The sequence below is a fragment of the Dendrobates tinctorius genome, unplaced genomic scaffold (genome assembly GCF_039654945.1).
Source record: "Dendrobates tinctorius isolate UK_male_01 unplaced genomic scaffold, ASM3965494v1 ptg000019l, whole genome shotgun sequence".
NCBI classification, from domain to species: domain Eukaryota; kingdom Metazoa; phylum Chordata; class Amphibia; order Anura; family Dendrobatidae; genus Dendrobates; species Dendrobates tinctorius.
Window position 1 is genome coordinate 67,445,677 of NW_027361687.1, and position 23,453 is coordinate 67,469,129.

Sequence of the window (23,453 nt, forward strand, 5' to 3'; positions counted from 1 at the left end):
TGTTTTTTACTGCTGCTTTATAGATGTCAAGACAACAAATGTAACTGGGGAGAATGGCAACAATGTAACACTAAAAGTGCCTGAGATGAACATACAAGATATCACCTGGCTTTTTGGTCATAATCGCATCGCATCAACAGGACCACAAAAACCCATCAACGCAACGAGAACATACAGGGGGAAGCTCGCGAGTGACCCTGACGGCTCATTAATTATATTAAATCTGCAGCAGGAAGACAACGGGATGTATAGCGCCAGTATAAAGCTCCGCAATGGAGAAATGCGAACAGCACAGTACCAGCTCCAAGTCTACCGTAAGTCATCTATCTGTCCCTCACCACTACACCAGTTACCTTGTGCTTCTCACAGAATTACCTCTCCCAAGAAAATCTATCACTTTAATACCAGCAATAGTACAATCATTTCATACACTGCCAGCCAAAGTGTGCTCATCATCTCACTACCAGCCATAGTGTGCTCATCATCTCACTGCCAGCCATAGTGTGCTCATCATCCAATACACTGCCAGCCAGTGTGCTCATCATCTCATACACTGCCAGCCATAGTGTGCTCATCATCTCATACACTGCCAGCCAGTGTGTTCATCATCTCATACACTTCCAGTCAGTGTGCTCATCATCTCATACACTAACAACCATAGTGTGCTCATCACCCAATACACTGCCAGCCAGTGTGTTCATCATCTCATACACTGCCAGCCAGTGTGCTCATCATCTCATACACTGACAGCCATAGTGTGCTCATCATCTCATACACTGACAGCCATAGTGTACTCATAATCTCAAACATTGCCAGCCATAGTGTGCTTATCATCTTTTACACTACCAGCCACAGTGTGCTCATCATCTCATACACTGCCAGCCACAGTGTGCTCATCAGCTCATACACTGCCAACCACTGTGTAGTCATCATCTCATACACTGGCAGCCATAGTGTGCTCATCATACAATACACTGCCAGCCATACTGTTCTCATCATACAATACACTGCCAGCCATAGTGTGCTCACACATTACCAGCCATAGTGTACTCATCATCTCATATACTGCCAGCCAGAGAGTGTGCTCATCATCTTATACACTGCAGCCATAGTGTGCTCATTAGAGATGAGCGACTTTGCCTTTTTTGGGTCGAGTTGGGTTTCGCGAAACCCGACTTTCGCAAAAGTCGTGTCGAATGAAATCGGCCGACTATAGGGAAAAGTCGGGAGTCCGACTGAAACACGAAACCCAATGTAAGTCAAAGGGGAAGAAAAGTCGGCAGTGAGAGGAGGACAGGAAACACACTTACAGTGCCCATTTGAATGCCAAAAGCATAAATTCTTATTACTGAAGCTTGTCACCCTTTATTTACTTCATAATACTAGTTACGCACTGAAAAATGGGGGTTATTTGGCTAAAGTTGTGGGGGGTAGGGCTGGCTCCAGGTTTTCATGTGCCCTGGGCAAAAGAGCGCCCCTTTAACACATACCACAACTCATGCTACTCCGATACGGCAGAGAAATAGTGGTATACTACAAAGAAAAATACTTCAATTTTTACATCTCATGACGAGGCCCATCTATTTCTCCATACAGAATCATTGGTCCCATATAATGTTTGAAACAGTATATGATGAGCTCCACATAATGCTACAGTATATGTTAGTCCCCATGGATGAAGGTCCACTGTCTTATGGGCCCAAATAATGCTCCATACATAATGGGCCCCATTTCTAATGCTCTAGTGTATAATGGGCCCTGTAAATGCTGCTCCAGTGTCTGATGTCCACCTTTGGAATGTTCCAGTGTATGGTGGGCCCCATCTATCATTCTCCAGAGTATAGTGCTCCCCAAAAATTGCTGTCCCAACATTGAAAACAATGAAATAAGTCTCCTCGCTAGGGAATCCCTGTACTAGTCAGGACTCCTCGTCATCCCCATCTTCCATCTCACTGCACAGTATTTCAACCTTGCAAGTGCTGTGATCCTGAGCAAGCAGGGGGGGCCCACTCATTGGCGACGGCACTGGCACAGGGCCCCTGATAGTACAGTGGTGTGTCTGACGGCGGGTGGGCCGAACCTGCACTTTCATCTGCAGCTTCCTCTTTGTCACCGTGTAAGATGGAACTGTATATGGGAAGGGTAACCTGAGTTTCATCAGTGTCAGATTCAGGCCGTGTAGAGTGCGAGGGGAATGTAGTGGTCTGGGTCAATGTACCAGCAGATTCATCGATCAGTGGCTGGGCATCAGTGCACTTGTGTCGCCCCCAGGAGTACGGTTGCCACAGTGGCATTACCTTCCTCCTATGGAGTGTGATGTCATGCTTGGGAGCAACGAAGGATCTCTCTAGCAGGTTAACTGATTGGGCGGCGTTATTCCCACGAGTCACGACCCTCCAAACAGCGTTCATGAAGGCAAAGTGTTTGTTTTACGTGGGCAGTATGGTTGCAAAGCTGAACCTTAAAGGAATGTCCAGAAGGGCACCACCAGGAGTGGAGCCTGCGGCGTAATTTGACTCAACACGGGCAACCTCAACCATCCAGCAACAAAAAAGATGCACACATTGCAAGCTTAATTCCGTGAACGAACGAGACTCTGTCGTGCCCCACAGTCCGAGTCCGGCTTACTAGAGGGACAAGCGAGGCTCTGGCACGTGAGATTGGCCAATAACTGGTGTGTCATGCCCTTACATGTCCGTGGCTGAATGTGCGCTACACTGAAAGGGCCAGCATTCGTCGCTTACAAGTGCAGATAACCCGCTGAACACCGTTAGTGATGGGGATCTGGGATTACAATTATTACCCGCGAACGATGATTTCCCAGTAAGTGCAGGTCAACCGCAGTTCCGGAATTAGGCCTAACCGTCATTCCTGAAAAAATGAAAAACTTACGTGTGCAAACCACAGGTGCTGTAGCTTGCTTAACAGCTCGCCAGCCGTTCTCAGGCCCAGTATGGATTACACGTGATTGCACAAAGGTGAGAAAGAGTACCGTATCACCGGATAACATGTATGGATAGCATAGTGTACACATTCAAAATATGTCTATAGATCAGGAGGCAGGCTCAGACGGTGTCAGGCCCAGTATGGATTACACGTGATTGCACAAAGGTGAGAAAGGGTACCGTATCCCCGGATAACATGTATGGATAGCATAGTGTACACATTCAAAATATATGTCTATAGATCAGGAGGCAGGCTCAGACGCTGTCAGGCCCAGTATGGATTACACGTGATTGCACAAAGGTGAGAAAGGGTACCATATCACCGGATAACATGTATGGATAGCATAGTGTACACATTCAAAATATATGTCTATAGATCAGGAGGCAGGCTCAGGCGGTGTCAGGCCCAGTATGGATTACACGTGATTGCACAAAGGTGAGAAAGGGTACCGTATCACCGGATAACATGTATGGATAGCATAGTGTACACATTCAAAATATATGTCTATAGATCAGGAGGCAGGCTCAGACGGTGTCAGGCCCAGTATGGATTTGACGGCCCAGACTACACAGCGGAGGAGCAGGGAGAGGAAAAGATTGCAAATGCTGGGGCCCTGCCCAAGCAAGGGGGGCCCACTCGTGGGCGTCGGTACTGGCACTGGGCCCCTCATAGTACGGCGGTGTGTCTGACGGCGGGTGTGCACTACCACCGTCAGAGACACTTGATTGCACTATGAGGGACCCTTTGCCAGTGCCCGCACCCAAGAGTCGGCCTACCCACCTGTCCAGGGCAACGGCACTCGCACGGTTTCGTGCACTAGGTGGTGACCCCGGCCATGGGGGGGGAGGCAGCACAGTTAGGGAGTTTTAGAAAGTGGCATATGTTGATGTTGGACATTCAGCTGATGCAAAAGGCGAAATTGTTCAAGTCCCAGGAAGAGGAGGACCAAAGCAAGCCATTTTTCTGTCAACCTATGTGTCATCAGGGGAAGGTGGGACAAAATCCTTGGAAACCCATGCATGGTTCATTTTAATGAAGGTTAGATCATCCACATTTTGGGTTGACAGACGGGTCCTTTTTTCTGTCAGGATTGATCCAGCAGCACTGAAGACTCTTTCCGATAGCACACTTGCAGCTGGGCAAGCGAGCTCCTGTAGCGCATATTGTGCCAATTCAGGCCAGGTGTCCAGTTTAGCGGCCCAATAGTCAAAGGGGAATGACCTGTGAGGGAGAACATCGACATGGGAGGAAAAGTAGTTTGTAACCATAGTTGACAAGTGCTGTCTCCTGTCACTTTCCATCGATGCAGTATTACCAGTCGTGTGAGCGGGACTTGAAAAAACAGTCCACAACATGGTCATGAAACCCCTGTCTCCAACGCCACTTCTGATGTGTGCACCACGAACACCTCTCCCAAGCTGCCCCTGGCCCCTACGGCTCGTGTGAGAACCATCACCGCTGCTGTGTGCTGGGAATGCCTCAACCAACCGGTTTACCAGAGTAGCTTGTTTGTTAGCCAATATTAGGTCAAGGTTCTCCTGTGGCATGATGTTTTGTAATTTGCCTTTATAGCGTGGATCCAAGATGCTGGCCAACCAGTAGTCGTCATCGTTCATCATTTTGGCAATGCGGGGGTCCCTTTTTAGGATCTGCAAGGCATAATCTGACATGTGGGCCAATGTTCCCGGTGTCAATGATGCAGTGCGACTGCTTGGTGGAGGAGCACCTTCTGGCAAATCCACATCCCTCCAGTCACGCACAAACCCTGTGCCAGACCTTGCCACGCCAACATTTTCTCTGGACACACGAGAAGCATCCTCCTCCCCTAAATAATCATCCCCATCATCACCCTCCTCCTCTTCCTCTTCTTCCTCCACCTCGTCCAGGAGAGGTCCCGGAGCAGAAAATGGCCGACTGTCATCAAGGACTTCCTCCTCCTCTTCCTCTTCGTCAACCTCGGCTGCAGACGCCTGCTCCTTAATGTGCGTCAAAGTTTGCATGAGCAGACGCATAAGTGGGATGCTCATGCTTATGATGGCGTCGTCTGCGCTTACCAGCCGTGTGCATTCCTCAAAACACTGAAGGACTTTACAGAGGTCTTTCAGCTTTGACCACTGCACACCTGTCAAGTCCATGTCTGCCCTCAAAGTGCCTGTCCGGGTATCCTCCCACAAATGCATTACGGTCTGCCTCTGTTCGCACAGCCGCTCAACCATGTGCAGGGTGGAGTTCCACCTTGTTGCAACGTCGATAATTAGCCGGTGCTTGGGAAGGTGTAGCAATCGCTGCAGCTTCTGCATACGACTGGAGTGTACGGGCGACCGGCGGATGTGCGAGCACAGTTTTCGAACCCTCTGGAGCAGGCCTGTTAACTCTGGATAATTATTGAGGAAGCACTGCACCACCAGGTTCAAGGTGTGAGCCAAGCAAGGTATGTGGCTGAGTTTTGAAAGGGCTATGGCAGCCACAAAATTACGGCCGTTATCGCTGACTACCTTGCCTGCCTCAAGATGTAGACTGCCCAGCCATGACTCAGTTTGTTGCTGAAAGTAGTCGGCCAGTACCTCCGCGGTGTGTCTGTCGCCCAAACACATCATGTTCAACACAGCCTGCTGACGCTTTCCACTAGCTGATCGATAGGGGGACAACTCGTGTGCAACACTGGCAGCTGCGGATGGAGTGCTGCTGCGACTGCGCTCTGAGGACGAGCTTTCGCTTCTAGAGGAGTAGGAGGAGGAGGGTCGAACGCCTACAGCCAACTGTTTCCTATACCATGGGCTAGGCAGCACAGTCCCACCACCGCTGTCCCCTGTGGACCCTGCATCCACCACATTAACCCAGTGCGCAGTGATGGACATGTAACGGCCCTGGCCATGCCTATTGGACCATGCATCAGTTGTGAGGTGCACCTTTCCACTCACTAATTGCTTGAGTGCATGGACAATGCGGTCCTTCACATGAAGGTGGAGGGCTGGGATGGCTTTGCGAGAAAAGAAGTGGCGACTGGGTAGTTCATAGCGTGGTACTGCGTAGTCCATGAGTTCGAGGAAAGCTGCGCTTTCCACCAACCGATAGGGCATCATCTCTAACGAGATTAGTTTGGCAATGTGGGCGTTCAAACTCAGTGTACGCGGATGAGAGGATGAGTACTTTCTTGTCCTACTCATAGTCTCTGGCAGGGTGAGCTGGACTTGAGAGATGCCTATGGTGGAACTAGCGGTGGACAGGGCGGACTGAGAGAGGGTTGATGATGGTGATGGAGTTGGTGTTCTTTCTGATGGCCTAGATTCAGTCTTTCGTTGATATAACATTGTGATTCCCTGACAGCTTTGGCCTTGCAACGACACCTCAACATTTGCTGCTGTGCTAACCGGTGGGCTTACAGTGGGGGAAACAATGTAGCATTGCTGACTACCTTCTTTGGGAGCATTTGCACACGTGGTACTTGAGGTTTGGTGTTCCGTCCACGCTTGCAAGTGCATGGTGGTTAAATGTCTAAGCATGCAACTGGTATTCAAATTTTTCAGATTTTTCCCTCGGCTAAAGGTCTTTGCGCACTTCTTACCGATAACCTTGGCCTGATCATTAGGATTTTGTTCAAAAAAGTGCCACATTGCACTCTTCCTACTATGGAAGACATTTTGCGTCCTTGCACGCTGTGCTATTTTGACCTTCTGGCCAAGCAGTCCAGCAACTTTTTGGCTTTTTGCAACCCGTTTTTGGACTGCTCCGTGCCTGCCAGATAACAGCTGTTGCGATGTCGATGCCTGCTGCGGATGCTCCTCCTCCTCTTCGGAGCTATTGGCAGTGGCACCCTCTTCCCCCAATGGATGCCAATCTGGGTCAACAACTGGGTCATCCATCACCTCCTTTTCAATGTCATGTGCACCTTCCTCTGTGTCACCGTGTACGGTGGTATAGTATGTGGGAAGGGGCACCTGAGTTTCTTCAGGGTCAGAATCTGGCTCAGTACACTGCGAGGTGTTGTGAGTTAATTTTCCCCTTCACTACTGAGGCCCGAGGAACTCCCTCTTCTGGTAAAGAAAGGTAGTGAGCCTGATTATTAAACACCTGAGTCTGATGATGATGACTGGCTGAGTGGAGTTACTGACTGGATATAAGGCTGCCGACGCCCTTCTGCCCTGCGGGTGATTTCTCTGTGGGATCCTTGGAGACCAGTCTGAATTCCTGCTCCTCTAAAGCTAAGTTTTCTGCTCGGCTTTTTGCATTTGTGCTTAGACTTTGTTTTGCTTTGTTTTTCTGGATTTCTGCCATTCCCTGCTGGGGTGTGCTGAATTCCTTTAGCTCTGTCTTCTGAAAATACCTGAGTGCTGATTTAGTTTTTGAAGCCTAGCTGCTTCAGGGTCTTTTTCATATCAGCTTGTTGGCTTATGTCTTTGATAGGGTTTTGGCAGATTGCAGACAGGTACCTTCCTTTCCTGTTCTGTTTAGCTAGCTTGGGCCCCATCGTTTGCTCAGCCTATCTTTCTATCTGTGTGAATGTTTTTTCATCTTGCTTCACCGTCATTATATGTTGGGGGCTGCCTTTTACTTTGGGGTCTGCTCTTAGGGAGTTTAGATTTCCTTTTCTGTCTTTAGGCTATTTAGCGCTCCGTCTGTGATCGAGGGGTCTAGGACATCGTAGGAACCCCCCACGGCTACTGCTAGTTGTGTTGATAGGTTCAGGGGTCTGCAATCTGATAGTTGCCAACTTCTCTGGTTTTCTGGACGAAGCTTCTATTTTTGTGTCTGCCTCCTACGGTGACTCAATCATAACAGAATCACCCGCCATACCGCAGATCCTAGGGTACTCAATAGCAGGAAAGAATTGTAAAAAAAAAGTGTATATTTTTTCCTCTATATCTCTGAGGCCGTAGGGGGAATTTTTTTTTCTCTCAATGGAGATAAAGCAATTGTCTGATCGTGTGGAGCAGCTCGCTGCGGAATTGCGGGGAATTTCCGCCTACCTTGCTCATTCACATGCTGCTGAACCAAAGATTCCTACACCTGATGTATTTTTTGGGGATCGGTCTAAATTTTTGAATTTCAAAAATAATTGTAAATAATTTTTTGCCTTGAAGCCTAACTCGTCAGGGAGCTCCGCGCAGCAGGTTAAAATTGTCATCTCTTTGCTGCGTGGCGATCCCCAGGATTGGGCGTTTTCTTTGCAACCAGATGATCCTATTCTGACTAATGTGAACGCATTTTTTCAGGCCTTGGGGTTGTTGTATGACGAACTTAATGCCAATGATCACGCTGAAAAGACCCTGCTGGCATTGAACCAGGGTCATGATTCTGCAGAATTGTACTGTCAAAAATTCCGAAAGTGGGCAGTACTTACTACCTGGAATGATAATGCCTTGGCTCCTCTCTTTCGGAAGGGGTTGTCAGAAGCCGTAAAAGATACTATGGTGGGATTTCCTGTTCCCTCTGGTCTTGACGATTCTATGTCATTAGCCATTCAGGTTGATCGGCGTTTGCGCGAACGCAAAGCTGCGCGAGAGGTGTTGCCACCTGTTGAACAAATGTCTGAACCTATGCAATGTGATAGAGTTTTTTCCAGAGAGCAGTGTCAGGAGTTCAGAAGGCGTAATAAGTTGTGTTTTTCCTGTGGAGATGTCTCGCATATTATTTCTGTCTGTCCTAAACGAGAGAAACGCTTTGCACACACGTTTTCTGTTGGTGGTGTTCAACCTAAGTTTCTTCTGGCTATTACTCTGATCTGCTCCCTGTCCACATTTTCCGCCAAGGCTTTTGTGGATTCAGGAGCAGCCCTAAACCTAATGGACTTGGATTTTGCTAAACGTTGTGGATTTCTGATGACACCTCTGCAGACGCCTATCCCTTTGAGGGGGATTGATGCTACTCCTTTGGCTAAAAATAAACCTCAGTTTTGGACCCAGGTGGTAATGCGGGTCGTCCCAGACCATCAAGAAAATTGCAGATTTTTGGTGTTGCATAATCTGCATGATACTATTGTTCTGGGGTTTCCCTGGTTACAAATTCATAATCCAGTTTTGGATTGGAAATCTGTGTCTGTGGTGAGTTGGGGTTGTCGGTGTGCCTTTAGTGAGGCTCCGGTGTTTTCCACCTCTCCTCAGTCGCATGATGTTCCTGATTATTTGGTGGACTTTTATGATGTATTTAGTGAGAATGAGTCTGCGTCTCTGCCTCCTCATAGGAGTTATGACTGTGCAATTGAACTGAGCCCGGGGTGTAAATTTCCCAAGGGTCGGCTCTTCAATTTATCTGTACCCGAGCACGAGGCTATGCGATCCTATATTAAGGAGGCGTTGGAGAAGGGTCATATTAGACCATCCTCGTCACCCTTAGGTGCCGTTTTTATTTTTGTAGCCAAAAAGGATGGATCATTAAGACCTTGTATTGATTATAGTGCCCTCAACAAAATTACTGTTAAATATCAGTATCCGTTACCCCTGATTTCTGATCTATTCTCCAGAGTTAAAGGTGCTTGCTGGTTTACCAAGCTTGACCTCAGGGGGGCGTATAATCTTATTCGCATTAAGCATGGGGATGAATGGAAGACAGCGTTTAATACTCCGGAGGGACTTTTTGAGTACCTGGTGATGCCTTTTGGGCTCACTAATGCCCCTTCTGTCTTCCAGTGCTTCATGAACGATATTTTCCGAGATTTTGTCGATAAATTTTTGATTATCTATCTGGATGATATTTTGATCTTCTCCAAGGATTGGGATTCTCATGTGGAACATATTCGGACTGTGTTCCGTATCTTGAGGGAGAATTCCCTGTATGTCAAAGGATCTAAATGCCTTTTTGGAGTACAGAGGATTTCGTTTTTGGGATTTATTTTGTCCCCGTCAACTATTGAAATGGACCCGGCCAAGGTACAGGCCATTTACGATTGGGTTCAGCCCACTTCTTTGAAGGCCCTCCAGAAGTTTTTGGGTTTTGCTAATTTTTATCCGAAATTTATAGCAAAATTTTCTAGTATTGCCAAGCCATTGACTGATTTGACTAAGAAGGGTGCTGATGTGTTAAATTGGTCTCCGGAGGCTGTTTCTTCCTTTCAGGAGCTGAAGGGAAGATTCACCTCCGCCCCGGTTTTGCGGCAACCTGATGTCTCACTTCCGTTCCAGGTAGAGGTGGATGCTTCTGAGATTGGTGCAGGAGCTGTTTTGTCCCAAAAGGATCCTGTAACATCTAAAATGAATCCCTGTGCTTTCTTTTCCCGAAAGTTCTCTCCATCTGAACGTAACTATGATGTGGGGAATCGGGAACTGTTGGCCATGAAATGGGCATTTGAGGAGTGGAGACATTGGTTGGAGGGAGCTAAGCATCAAGTCGTGGTCCTCACTGACCACAAGAATTTGATTTACCTAGAGTCGGCTAAGCGCTTGAACCCTAGACAGGCTAGGTGGGCCTTGTTTTTTACACGTTTTGATTTTGTGGTTTCTTTTCTTCCTGGAACTAAGAATGTCAAGGCAGACGCCCTCTCTAGGAGCTTCTTTGCTGATTCTCCTGTGGTGACCAAGCCTGCTACCATCTTAGGCGAAGGGGTAGTTCTTTCTGCCATCTCGCCCGATTTGAGACGTGCTCTGGAAGAGTTCCAGGAGGACAAACCTGAGCGTTGTCCCAGTGGAAAGTTGTATGTTCCTGACCAGTGGAAGAAGAGAGTGATGTCTGAAGTTCATTGCTCTGTTTTGGCTGGTCATCCAGGTATTTTTGGTACTAGAGATCTGGTGAGTCGGTCTTTTTGGTGGCCCTCCTTGTCTCGTGATGTCAGGAATTTTGTGCAGTCCTGTGGGACGTGCTCCCGGTCTAAATCGTGTTCTCGTTCTAGTGGGTTGTTGATGCCTTTGCCTGTCCCCAAGAGGCCATGGACCCATATTTCAATGGATTTCATCTCTGATATGCCTGTCTCTCAAAGGATGACTGTTATTTGGGTGATTTGTGATAGGTTTTCTAAGATGGTTCATCTTGTACCACTCCCTAAGTTGCCATCTTCCTCTGAGTTGGTGCCCCTGTTTTTACAACAGGTGGTTCGCTTGCACGGGATTCCTGAGAACATTGTATCTGACAGAGGAGTCCAGTTTGTGTCTAGATTTTGGAGAACTTTCTGTTCCAAGCTGGGAATTCAGTTGTCCTTCTCCTCTGCTTTTCACCCTCAGACCAATGGGCAGACAGAGAGAACAAACCAGACCTTGGAGTCATATTTGAGATGTTTTATTTCTGCTGATCAGGATGATTGGGTTTCATTTTTGCCCTTGGCCGAATTTGCTTTATATAATAGAGCTAGTTCTGCCACTTTGATGTCACCTTTTTTTTGTAACTTTGGGTTTCATCCTCTATTTTCTTCAGGGCAGGTGGAGCCCTCTGCCTGCCCAGGTGTTGACACTGTGGTGGAGAGAATGCACCAGATCTGGGACCAAGTGGTGGATAAGTTATCTCTCTCCCAGGAAAAGGCCCAGCGGTTTTCCAACCGACATAGGACCATTGGTCCCCAGTTTAAGGTTGGTGATATGGTGTGGTTATCATCAAAAAATATTGCTATGAAGGTGGCTTCTCCTAAGTTTAAGCCTAGATTTATTGGACCTTACAAGATTTTGGAGATTATTAATCCGGTCTCTTTTCGTTTGGCTCTTCCTGTCACATTTAAAATCCATAATGTGTTCCATAAGTCTTTGTTGAAGAGGTTTGTTGAACCTGTTGTTCCGGGGGTGGCACCTCCAGACCCTGTATTGGTTGAAGGTAACATGGAATATGAGGTAGAGAAAGTACTGGATTCCCGTCTGGCTAGACGGAGACTCCAGTATTTGGTTAAGTGGAAGGGTTATGGTCAGGAGGATAATTCCTGGGTCTCTGCCTCTGATATTCATGCCAAAAGATTGGTGCGTGCCTTTCATTGGGCTCACCCTGATCGCCCTGGTGGCATGGTTGAGGGTTTGGTGACCCCTCCTCAAGGGGGAGGTACTGTTGTGAGTTCATTTTCCCCTTCACTACTGAGGCCCGAGGAACTCCCTCTTCTGGTAAAGAAAGGTAGTGAGCCTGATTATCAAACACCTGAGTCTGATGATGATGACTGGCTGAGTGGAGTTACTGACTGGATATAAGGCTGCCGACGCCCTTCTGCCCTGCGGGTGATTTCTCTGTGGGATCCTTGGAGACCAGTCTGAATTCCTGCTCCTCTAAAGCTAAGTTTTCTGCTCGGCTTTTTGCATTTGTGCTTAGACTTTGTTTTGCTTTGTTTTTCTGGATTTCTGCCATACCCTGCTGGGGTGTGCTGAATTCCTTTAGCTCTGTCTTCTGAAAATACCTGAGTGCTGATTTAGTTTTTGAAGCCTAGCTGCTTCAGGGTCTTTTTCATATCAGCTTGTTGGCTTATGTCTTTGATAGGGTTTTGGCAGATTGCAGACAGCAACCTTCCTTTCCTGTTCTATTTAGCTAGCTTGGGCCCCATCGTTTGCTCAGCCTATCTTTCTATCTGTGTGAGTGTTTTTTCATCTTGCTTCACCGTCATTATATGTTGGGGGCTGCCTTTTACTTTGGGGTCTGCTCTGGGGCAGTGTAGGTTTCCTTTTCTGTCTTTAGGCTATTTAGCGCTCCGGCTGTGATCGAGGGGTCTAGGGCATCGTAGGAACCCCCCACGGCTACTGCTAGTTGTGTTGATAGGTTCAGGGGTCTGCAATCTGATAGTTGCCAACTTCACTGGTTTTCTGGACGAAGCTTCTATTTTTGTGTCTGCCTCCTATGGTGACTCAATCATAACAGCGAGGACAATGTCGTGCTCTGAGTGAATGTACCAGCAGAATCATCTATCAGTGGCTGTGCATCAGTGCACTCCATGTCAGATTCATCTTGGCCTGGGTAATTCACCATTTCACTTGATAACCCAGGCATGGTATGTGAAAACAGCTCCATGGAGTAATCTGTTGTGTGGCCTGCCGCATCCTTCAATTTTGGTTGGGGTGAAGGACACAAAGAAAGCTGTGGTTCATGACCATGAGCCTCCAAAGACGACTCAGTGCTTTTATTTTTTACAAGTTCAGAAGAGGAGGCGATAGAGCTGGAGGCCGAGTCAGCAATGTAGGCCAAAACTTGCTCCTGAGGCTCCGGCTTTAAAAGCGGTTTACCTACTCCCAGAAAAGGGAGCCTTCGAGGCCTTGTGGAGCCAGACGATGACGCAGGCTTAACACCTCCTGCATTAGGTGTTATTTTGCTTTTGCCACTACCAGCAGATCCAACACCAACACCATCATTAACAGCTGGCAACCCCCGCCCACTAACACGGCCTCTTACACCACACTTCCTCATTTTTTTGAAAAATGTTCCCAAAATTCCACCAACGATATGGAACTGTAAAACAAGGTACAAGGTGTATATAGGACAGGGGAGAATTTAATTCTCCTACCACTTCTGGACACTGATGTATTGTGTCAGGCCAGTGCATATCACACCGCTGTATGACAGGCTGAATTTGGCTGGTGTGTAAAATGTGATATATGGCGGGAGAAATGGAATGTCCTTACACACTTCTGGACACTGATGTATTGTGTGAGGCCTAATGTATATCACACCGCTGTATGACAGACTGAATTAGGCTGGTGTGAAAAATGTGACATAGGACGGCAGAAATGGATTGTCCTTGCACACTTCTGGACACTGATGTATTGTGTGAGGCCCAATATATATCACACCGCTGTATGACAGACTGAATTAGGCTGGTGTGAAAAATGTGACATAGGACGGCAGAAATGGATTGTCCTTACACACTCTGGATACTGATGTATTGTGTGAGGCCCAATGTATATCACACCGCTGTATGACAGGCTGAATTTGGCTGTTGTGTAAAATGTGATATATGACGGGAGAAATGGAATGTCCTTATACACTTCTGGACACTGATGTATTGTGTCAGGCCAGTGTATATCACACCGCTGTATGACAGGCTGAATTTGGCTGGTGTGTAAAATGTGATATATGACGGGAGAAATGGAATGTCCTTACACACTTCTGGACACTGATGTATTGTGTGAGGCCCAATGTGTATCACACTGCTGTATGACAGACTGAATTAGGCTGGTGTGAAAAATGTGACATAGGACGGCAGAAATGGATTGTCCTTACACACTTCTGGACACTGATGTATTGTGTCAGGCCCAGTGTATATCACACCGCTGTATGACAGGATGAATTTGGCAGGTGTGAAAAATGTTATATAGCACAGGGCAGGATTGGAATCTCCCTAGAGTGTAGGTCTGTAAGAACGGAACAACTTCTCGACTTATCCTTACAGAGTCACACCCTTAGCTTCACTGTGGCCGTGATAACAGCCGTTACACGGTACTGAGAGAGCAGCGTGCACGTAAACCGCTGTCCGGTGTATGTTAAATTGTCAAGCTCCGTGTTTTTTTAGTATACGGACTGATACACGCTGTCTCTCTATAGTTTTGAATGTAATCAAACAGCAAATAGACTAGACTGTTTGAAAAACAGACAAAACTATAAGGTGAAGGTCTGTAAGAACGGAACAACTCCTCGACTTATCCTTACAGAGTCACACCCTTAGCTTCACTGTGGCCGTGATAACAGCCGTTACACAGTACTGAGAGAGCAGCGTGCACTTACACCGCTGTCCGGTGTATGTTAAATTGTCAAGCTCCATTTTTTTTTAGTATACGGACTGACACACGCTGTCTCTCTATAGTTTTGAATGTAATCAAACAGCAAATAGACTAGACTGTTTGAAAAACAGACAAAACTATAAGGTGGAGGTCTGTAAGAACGGAACAACTCCTCGACTTATCCTTACAGAGTCACACCCTTAGCTTCACTGTGGCCGTGATAACAGCCGTTACACGGCACTGAGAGAGCAGCGTGCACGTACACCGCTGTCCGGTGTATGTTAAATTGTCAAGCTCCGTGTTTTTTTAGTATACGGACTAACACACGCTGTCTCTCTATAGTTTTGAATGTAATCAAACAGCAAATAGACTAGACTGTTTGAAAAACAGACAAAACTATAAGGTGGAGGTCTGTAAGAACGGAACAACTCCTCGACTTATCCTTACAGAGTCACACCCTTAGCTTCACTGTGGCCGTGATAACAGCCGTTACACGGTACTGAGAGAGCAGCGTACACCGCTGTACGGTGTGAAAAAATGCACGCTCAGTATCTCACCAGGACAAAAAAAAGGATTGCTTTTTTGCCTTATAAGGCAGCCTAACAACCAACAGAGCTGATCCACCAAAATATAGCCTCCCCTTGCACTGCACAGTGACTGGTGTGTTGTACAGGCAAAATCGCTAGCAGCAGCAGCTGATTTTTTTTCTTCTTCCCTGCCTAACGCTCTCCCTACAGAATCTGCAGCAGCAGCATCTCTCGCTATACTGAGATCAGCAGAAGTAAGATGGCGGTCGGTGTGCACGCCCTTTTATACCCCCTGTGACGCCCCCCCAAAGCAAGCCAATCACTTGCATGCCCTTCTCAAAGAGGGTGGGGACCGCTGCCTATGTCATCACATTGCCCACAGTGTCCGTTCTTCCTCATTGGCTGAAAAAGGGCGCTGAAGCATGTTATGAAACGCGACTTTGGTGCTAAAGTCGCCGACCTCGTGGCCGACCTCACGCTGAGGTCAGGTTTCGTTTCATGAAACCCGACTTTGGCGAAAGTCGGCGACTTTTGAATTTTTTCGACCCGTTTCGCTCAACTCTAGTGCTCATCATCTCATACAGTGCCAGCCAGAGAGTGTGCTCATCATTTCATACACTAGCAGCCGTAGTGTGCTCATCGTCTCATACAGTGCCAACCACTGTGTACTCATCTCATACAGTGCCAGCCAGAGAGTGTGCTCATCATCTCATACACTGACAGCCACAGTGTACTCATCATCTCATACACTGACAGCCAACATACAATACACTGCCAGCCATATTGTGTTCATCATCTCAAACACTACCAGCCACAGTGTGCTCATCATCTTATAAACTGCCAGCCACAGCGTGCTCATCTCATACACTGCCAGTTGTAGTGTACTCATCATACAATACACTGCCAGCAATATTGTGCTCATCATCTCATACACTGCAGCCATAGTGTGCTCATCATCTTATGCACTGCCAGCCATAGTGTGCTCATCATACAATAGACTGCCAGCCATATTGTGCTCATCATCTCTAAGGCTAAGTGCACACGTAGCAGAAATTTTCTGCTGAAAAACAGGACTCCCTTCCCAGAAACCGCGCGTTTATTTTCTGCGCATTTTCCGAGCTTTTTTACCGTGATTTTTGCGTGGATTTTTTGCGTGTTTTTTCCGTGTGGTTTCTAGACACATGGAAAAATCCAGAAATGTGGAAAAAAACGCGAAATTAATGAGCATGCAGCGTTTTTTTCGCGGTAAAAAATGCATCAATGTGCACGAAAAGTACAAAATGCATAGAAATGAATGGGAAGCTTCTTTTTTGCATTTTTCCCGTGGATTTTTTGGCAAATCCGCAGGAAAAACAGCGAAAAAAATGCTGTGTGTGAACACAGCCTTACACTGCCATCCACTGTGCTAATCATCTCATACACTGCCAGCCAGTGTGCTCATCATACAATACACTGCCAGCCATAGTGTGCTCATCATTTCATACACTGGCAGCCAGTGTGCTCATCATCATACACTGCCAGCCAAAGTGTGCTCATCATCTCATACACTGCTAGCCACAGTGTTCTCATCTCATACACTGCCAGCCATAGTGTGCTCATCATTTCATGCACCGACAGCCACAGTGTGCTCATCATACAATACACTGCCAGCCATAGTGAGTGTGCTCATCATCTTATACACTGCCAGCCATAGTGTGCTCATCATCTCATACACTGCCAGCCACTGTGTACTCATCTCATACATTGCCAGCCATAGTGTGCTCATACATTACCAGAGATAGTGTGCTCATTATCTCATACACTGCCAGCCATAGTGTGCTCACACATTGCCAGCCGTAGTGTACTCATCATCTCATACACTGCCAGCCAGAGAGTGTGCTCATCATCTCATACACTGCAGCCATAGTGTGCTCATCATCTCATACAGTGCCAGCCACAGTGTGCTCATACACTGCCAGCCATAGTGTGCTCATGTAGTACTCGCAGGTACGGAGTCCTTGGACCGATGGGCTGCAGCCCCCGGTCAGGGGCAAGCGGCAGTGATGTGGGGTGAGGGGCAGGCCACCTGCGCAGCTAACAGCTGCGACGGGGAATCCGCGGCGAGCAACGGCCCCGCCCTTGCCGCGAACCGGAGCGGGACAGTGGTGGCCGGCGGCGGCACTGGACTTGCCATGGCCACGGGTGAGAGCAGGGTGGCCACGGGTGGCGGGAGACAGGCTGCAGCCGCGGGCCGGAGCGAGGTGGCAACGGCCGCGAGCGACCGCGGGCAGGCTGCAGCCGCCGCCAGGGGCGAGGCAGCAGCGGCCGTGAGCTGAGGTGGGGCGGCAGTGGCCGCGGGCAGAAACGAGGCAGCGGCTCTTGGACGGTCGTTTGGGCACCGTCCCTCTGATGTCCTCGAGGAACGTCTCTCCTGGCTCTGATAAGTCACTCTGGTTCTCAGTCTCCTGCTGCTTCTGTCCCAGTCTGCTGACTCATGGTGACAAGCGTTCCCCTCCCCTTTAACACTGGCTCCTCCCCAGCCCATCTGTCCATATCAGCGGTCTGTCCCTGAACTCTGTCCCCCGGGAACAGTTTCCCCCAGAACCTAGGTGACGGTCCCCTTGGTTCCGGCCCGGACACTCGGCGGGGGCCCTTCTTCCCACACTCCCCCGTCCTGTATGCTTGCCAGTCCTCGGGCGAGGGCTTTAGTGGACTCGGGTTAGCCTTTCGAGATGGCAGTCCTTGTCGCCATACGAACTGGTCCTGTTCGTAACGTTCAGGAGGTTTGCCAGCTGTTGATCACTTGGAGCGTTGAAGCTCGGGTAGGATGGAGTCTTCTGGGGTGGTGGATGGTGGTAGGATAGTCGATTCTGGTGGGATGCCCGGGTCTACTGTGGTGTTACTACTTGGGTGACCCGCAGATGTAGTTGGGGGTCCTCTTCATCGTCCAGGTCCTAGACCGTGGTCGGGGGGTCAAAGACCTGTGGGATCGGTTCGGGTCGTAGGGGATCAGTGGATGCATAAGGCCGTAACACGTTACGGTGCACAACATGAGTGAGAGGTGCGTCATTTCCTTTGGATTGTATTTCATACACAGGCCCGTCGGGGCTTACTCGGCGCAACACTTGGTACGGGTTCTCCTCCCACCATGGTTCTAACTTGTTTTGGGGGCATTGATCTAGCACGAGCACCCGATCCCCAGTTTTTAAGTCAATTGGTGGGGTCAGCGCTTCCCCCGGGTGTTCTATATCCTGAAGCTTTGTATGGACAATTCGGTGGAGGATCAGCAGCCGCTGCCAGTGATTTTGGACCCACGAGGACACTCTGGTCCAGGGCTGGGGTTAACTCCACTTCCGTGATTCCTTTACCTTCCCGTCCAAGCAGCAATGAGTAGGGGGATGTAACCAGTCACCCGGTGCACCCGGTTATTATATACCCACACCAGCTCAGGGACATATTCAGGCCAGCGGGCCTTTCGGTCGCTATCCAGGGTACGCAGCATTTGGATAAGTGTCCGATGAGTCGCTCGCAGGCTCCGTTTCCCTGCGGGTGGCATGGTGTAGTCCGAGACTTATCGATACCGTAGAGATGTTCTTCCATCACTCTTCCTAGGAAGCATGCACCTTGGTCTGAGTGTATTTGTTGCGGATAGCCGTACACTTGGATAAAGTTTTTGCAAATTGCGTAGGCGGCCGACTCCGCTGTTTGGTCTCGGGTGGGGGTGACCACGGCGAACTTGGTGAAATGATCCACCATAACGAGGCAGTGTTCATACCCCAGGTAGGCCGGACCTATGGTCAGATAGTCCACCATGACGAGCTCAAGGGGAGCTGATGTTACAACTGTCTGCACCGGGGCTCGTTGTGCGGGAAGTTTAGCGAGCTCGCAAGGGCGGCAGGTTCGGCAAACTTGTTCTACAGCAGCGTGCAAGCATGGATGGCACACTATCTGCTGCAACCATTGCCCAGTCTTTTGAGCACCGAAGTGAGACGCCTTTTCGTGGGCTTCTCGAGCCAGCTGGCTGAGGCGGGCTCCGGACACAATCACCTGCCATAGTGTAGCAGACGTGGTTCGTGACACAGCTTTCCGATATAAAAGTCCCTTTTTGATGAGTAGCTTTTCCCACTGACACAACATATCCTGGGTCATAGTCTGTCGCTGTGAGCCAGCGGGCAGTTTGCCGGTGGCCACCCACCATCGACATAGGAGTCCAATCTCTTCATCTTCCTGTTGCTGTTGGATCCACTGGTCACGCGGCTGTTCCAGCATTCCCCCTAAGGGTTCCGAATGAGGCGCTTCTTGTGCATTGGCTGTAAGCGCGGCGGTGGTGAGGGCGAACGGCATCTCTTCTCCTTCTAATTCGTCGTCTCGATTCTTCCAAGGGGTGGTGTGTCAGATTCTGGAGAGTGTGTCAGTGTGCACGTTTTCAGCCCCTCTTTTGTAGATTATCCTGTAGTTGAACTTGGCCATCCGAGCCACCCACCGCTGCTCCAGAGCCCCCTGTTTGGCATTCTCCAAATGGGCTAGTGGGTTGCTGTCAGTCTGCACTACCACCTTGGAGCCCGCCAGATACTCTGCGAACCGCTCCATCATTGCCCACACTACCGCGAGGAGCTCGAGCTTAAAGGAGCTGTAATTGTCCAGGTTGCGTTCGGAGTCATGCAGCGACCGGCTGCCGTAGGCGATCACTTTCTCTCGGCCGGCCCGCACCTGTGACAATACAGCTCCTAGTCCCTGGAGGCTCCCGTCGGTATGCAGGATGAACGATTGCGAGAAATCTGCATATGCCAATATCGGGGCGTTCCAGAGTGCGGCTTTAAGATCTTGAAACGCATCCTCCTGTGGTTGCTGCCACTGGATCTTCTGTCCATTCGCCCTGGCTGGAGTCCCCCTCAGCAGGTCCTGCAGGGCTCGGGCTCGGCGTTCGAAATTCTTTACGAACCGACGGTAGTAGCCGGCCAACCCCAGGAAGGCCCGCACGTCTTTCACCGCCTCGGGGGTAGGCCACCACTGAATGGCAGCAACCGTTGCCAGGGACGGTCTGACACCTTTCGCCGAGACGGTATGCCCCAGATATTCGATTTGGCATTTGGCAGGTGGCATTTCTGGGGCTTTACCTTCAACCCGTACTTCTTCAGCCGGCTGAGCACCTGCCCCAACCGCCGCAGGAGGTCCTCGAACGTGGAGGAGTAGGTGATAATATCGTCCAAGTATATCAAAGAGGCTTCAAAGTTGAGGTCTCCCATCAACCGCTGGAAGGTTCCTGGGGCGTTGGCTAGCCCAAACGGCATCCGATTAAACTCGAACAGTCCTATGGGAAGGATAAATGCTGTCTTGGCTCTGTCTTCCTCTGACATCGGCACCTGCCAGTACCCACTGGCCAGGTCCAGAGTCGAAAAGTACGTTGTGTTCCCCATGGCGGACAGAGACTCTTCTATGCGGGGCAGCAGATACGAGTCCTTGATGGTGCAAGCGTTCAACTTTCGGTAATCCACACAAAACCGCTGAGTGCCGTCTTTTTTGCGAACCAGTACAATGGGGGCCGCCCAGGGGCTCTGGCTTTCTCGTATGACCCCCTTCTGAAGCATTTGAGCTAATAGGGTTTTCACTTCCTGGTATAGCTGCGGTGGTATTTGCCAATATCGCTCCCGGATGGGGGCCGCTCCGGCCGAGGGAATCCCGTGCGTGATGGCCGTGGTACACCCGAAGTCATCCTCATGGCTGGCGAAGACACTGTAATATTGTCCGAGAAGTGTCTCTACCTGGAGAAGTTGGGCTGGCGCTAGGCTGGAGAGTTCGGCCCGCATTCTCTCCAGGATGGCTCGACCTTTCTCCTGGGTCGAGGATATGGCAGTCTGTAGAGTTCGTACCGTTACTGCCCAAGGATCTTCGGGTTGCACCTTCAACTGGACCGCGGGGTCCAGCAGCATCTCTTCCAAGGTCCTCACTAGTTTGGCCATTTCAGCCTGGGGCTTCAAGGCGATATATTGGTCTTCCAGGTTGACACAGCGCACCAGGACAGTTCCCTCCTGCACTGTGGCCAGGGAGCGAGCTACCAGTATGCCAGGGTGCAGGCGCTCCGAGTAGTATGGTTCCACCTGCACCTCCACGCCCTCCAGTGGCATTGGGGAGGGGATTGGCAGGGTCACCACCGTCTGCCCTGGGGGAAGCACGAGCGGGGGAGCCGATGGCGCGATGACCTTGCCCAGCGCCTCACCCTCCTGGCACTCCTGGAGCACTCGTGCCTCCCGTGCCAACCGCTGGAAGACCTGCCCTTGGGCCGTGTGAGAACCCCACTGGCTCAGGGTTTCCTGCGTGGGGTCGTCGAGGAGTAGATTGCCGAACTCCTGCAGTATGTTCATGCCCAAGATAACTTGATGATGGTCGTTAGTTTCTCCTTGGGTTAGAACCACTCCCCGGCGGCCGAGAGATTTCCCACACAGCGTCATCTGGAGCCACACTACTCCAGCAACAGGTACCGGCAGTTGGTTTGCGGCTACTAGTTGTATCATGGATCCCCACTGAGGACTTTCCGCTTCCGGGAAGTGCTGCCATAAGTACGTGGCAGGCATGGTCGTTACTTGTGACCCCGTATCCACTAGGCACCGTACAGCACAACCCTCGACTTCGGCCCACACTATTGGGCACTTAGCGACCAGATCTTCGGGACTTCCACCACCCCTTGTTGTGGCTTCTGGCTCAGAGCGGCGTCCCCTATGCCCGGAGCCCTCTAGTTTAATGCCCGCCGGGGTGGGTATCTCCCACGCCGCGGACTCTCTCGTGCGAAGTGGCCCAGTTCTCCACACTCATAACTCCAGGGCGGTGAGGCCCGACCACCCCGGGTATTGCGAGGCCCCCAAGGCCCGGGATTGTTGCCAGGCCGGCCGGGCGCAGGCCCCGTTCTCTGCTTCACTTCGGCCAGCTCGCCCTGGATACTCTTCAACTCTTGTCTCATTTCCTCAATCCACTGAGGCTCTCCGACAATGCTTACGGAAGCCTCCATGCTCCGGGCCTTCCCCACGGGAACCGTCATCCCCTGCTCCTGCTCTCGCACCCGGGCCTGACTCCCCACTTCAGAGAAGGCTATGCGTGGGTTCACTCGGATCTGCTCCCACAATGCCTGCTTGATTAACGGGTCCCGGAGTCCGGTCACTAACAGGTCACGCAGGGTAATGTCGATGGGCCCTACTCCTATTCTGTCCTTCCGCTCTATGGCTGTGTATAGCTCCTGGAGAGCGTTCATGTTCTGGGTGATGGTCTCTCCCTTCCCCTGCATCCGACTAAACAACTGGGTCCTCAACTCTCCCACGTTTGTTGGATCCCTGTGGGTTTCTTCCAATATCTGCAAGACCCTGGCAAAGGTGTTGCGGTGCCCCGGGGGTCTCAACCTCACTGACTTCCGGGCTTCCCCTTCTAGCGCCATGAGGGCCACCTCGGCCTCTAAATCGGGGGTCATCGGATGCATGCGGAAAAGGCCCCGCATACGCTCTGTCCAGCTCCACAACAGCGTATCGGAGCCAGAAAACCAGGGCAAATTACTTAGCATAGCCCCCAGAGAGAGGCTGGAGCGGGGGCCCCCAATATTAGCAGCACCCACGGCCCCACTTTGGTCAGGCGCACCGCCATCTGCGCTCGGAGACTGCATCCTGCCAACTACGCCAAATGTAGTACTCGCAGGTACGCAGGACGCAGTGACGAGGCGCGACACAGTTTGGTGCTTTTAGTATTAACGTTTATAGGCCTGGAGGTAACTGTCCTCAGTTGTAGCCTAACCAACCAAAGGGGTAACAAGAATTGCCCTCGCAGGGGCTCTATACAAGCAAACACAAATGGGGTAGAACACGACTACGTCCGGCAAGAGCCGGTCACTATAGGGCCGCGGTATGGCCGACTATGGGTCCTTAATTATATAGTCAACTTATCCGTCCAGACGTCCCTCGCCGTTCGGGATGGTGGTCTTTCAGCGTAGCAGTCGCTGGGCCCAGTTGCTGAAGCGTTGACGAAGTCTTCGAGCGCTCCGGCGTTCCGATGACACTGGAGCACCACAGGCCCCGGAGGAGTCCTTGGACGGATGGGCTGCAGCCCCCGGACTGGGGCAAGCGTCAACGATGTGGGGTGGCGAAGGGCAGGCCACTTGTGCAGCTAACAGCTGCGACAGGGAATCCGTGGTGAGCAACGGCCCCGCCCTTGCTGCGGACCGGAGCAGGACAGTGATGGCCGGCGGCGGCACTGGACTTGCCGCGGCCACGGGTGAGAGCAGGGCGGCCGCGGGTGGTGGGAGACAGGCAGGGGCGAGGCGGCAGCGGCCACGAGCTGAGGTGAGGCAGCCGCGGGCAGAAGCGGGGCAGCGGCTCTCGGACGGTCGTCCGGGCGCCGTCCCTCTGATGTCCTCGAGGAA

General features: G+C 50.4%; 1 protein-coding gene across 1 annotated transcript in view; it reads left to right on the top strand.

The window, feature by feature from the left end:
- LOC141083032 (cell adhesion molecule CEACAM3-like) overlaps positions 1-23,453 on the top strand; it is a 251,055-nt gene that overhangs the window by 2,617 nt on the left and 224,985 nt on the right. Inside the window, exon 2 of the mRNA XM_073567181.1 lies at positions 24-314. Coding sequence (XP_073423282.1) covers positions 24-314 — 291 coding nt within the window. The remainder of the gene's footprint in view (positions 1-23; positions 315-23,453) is intronic.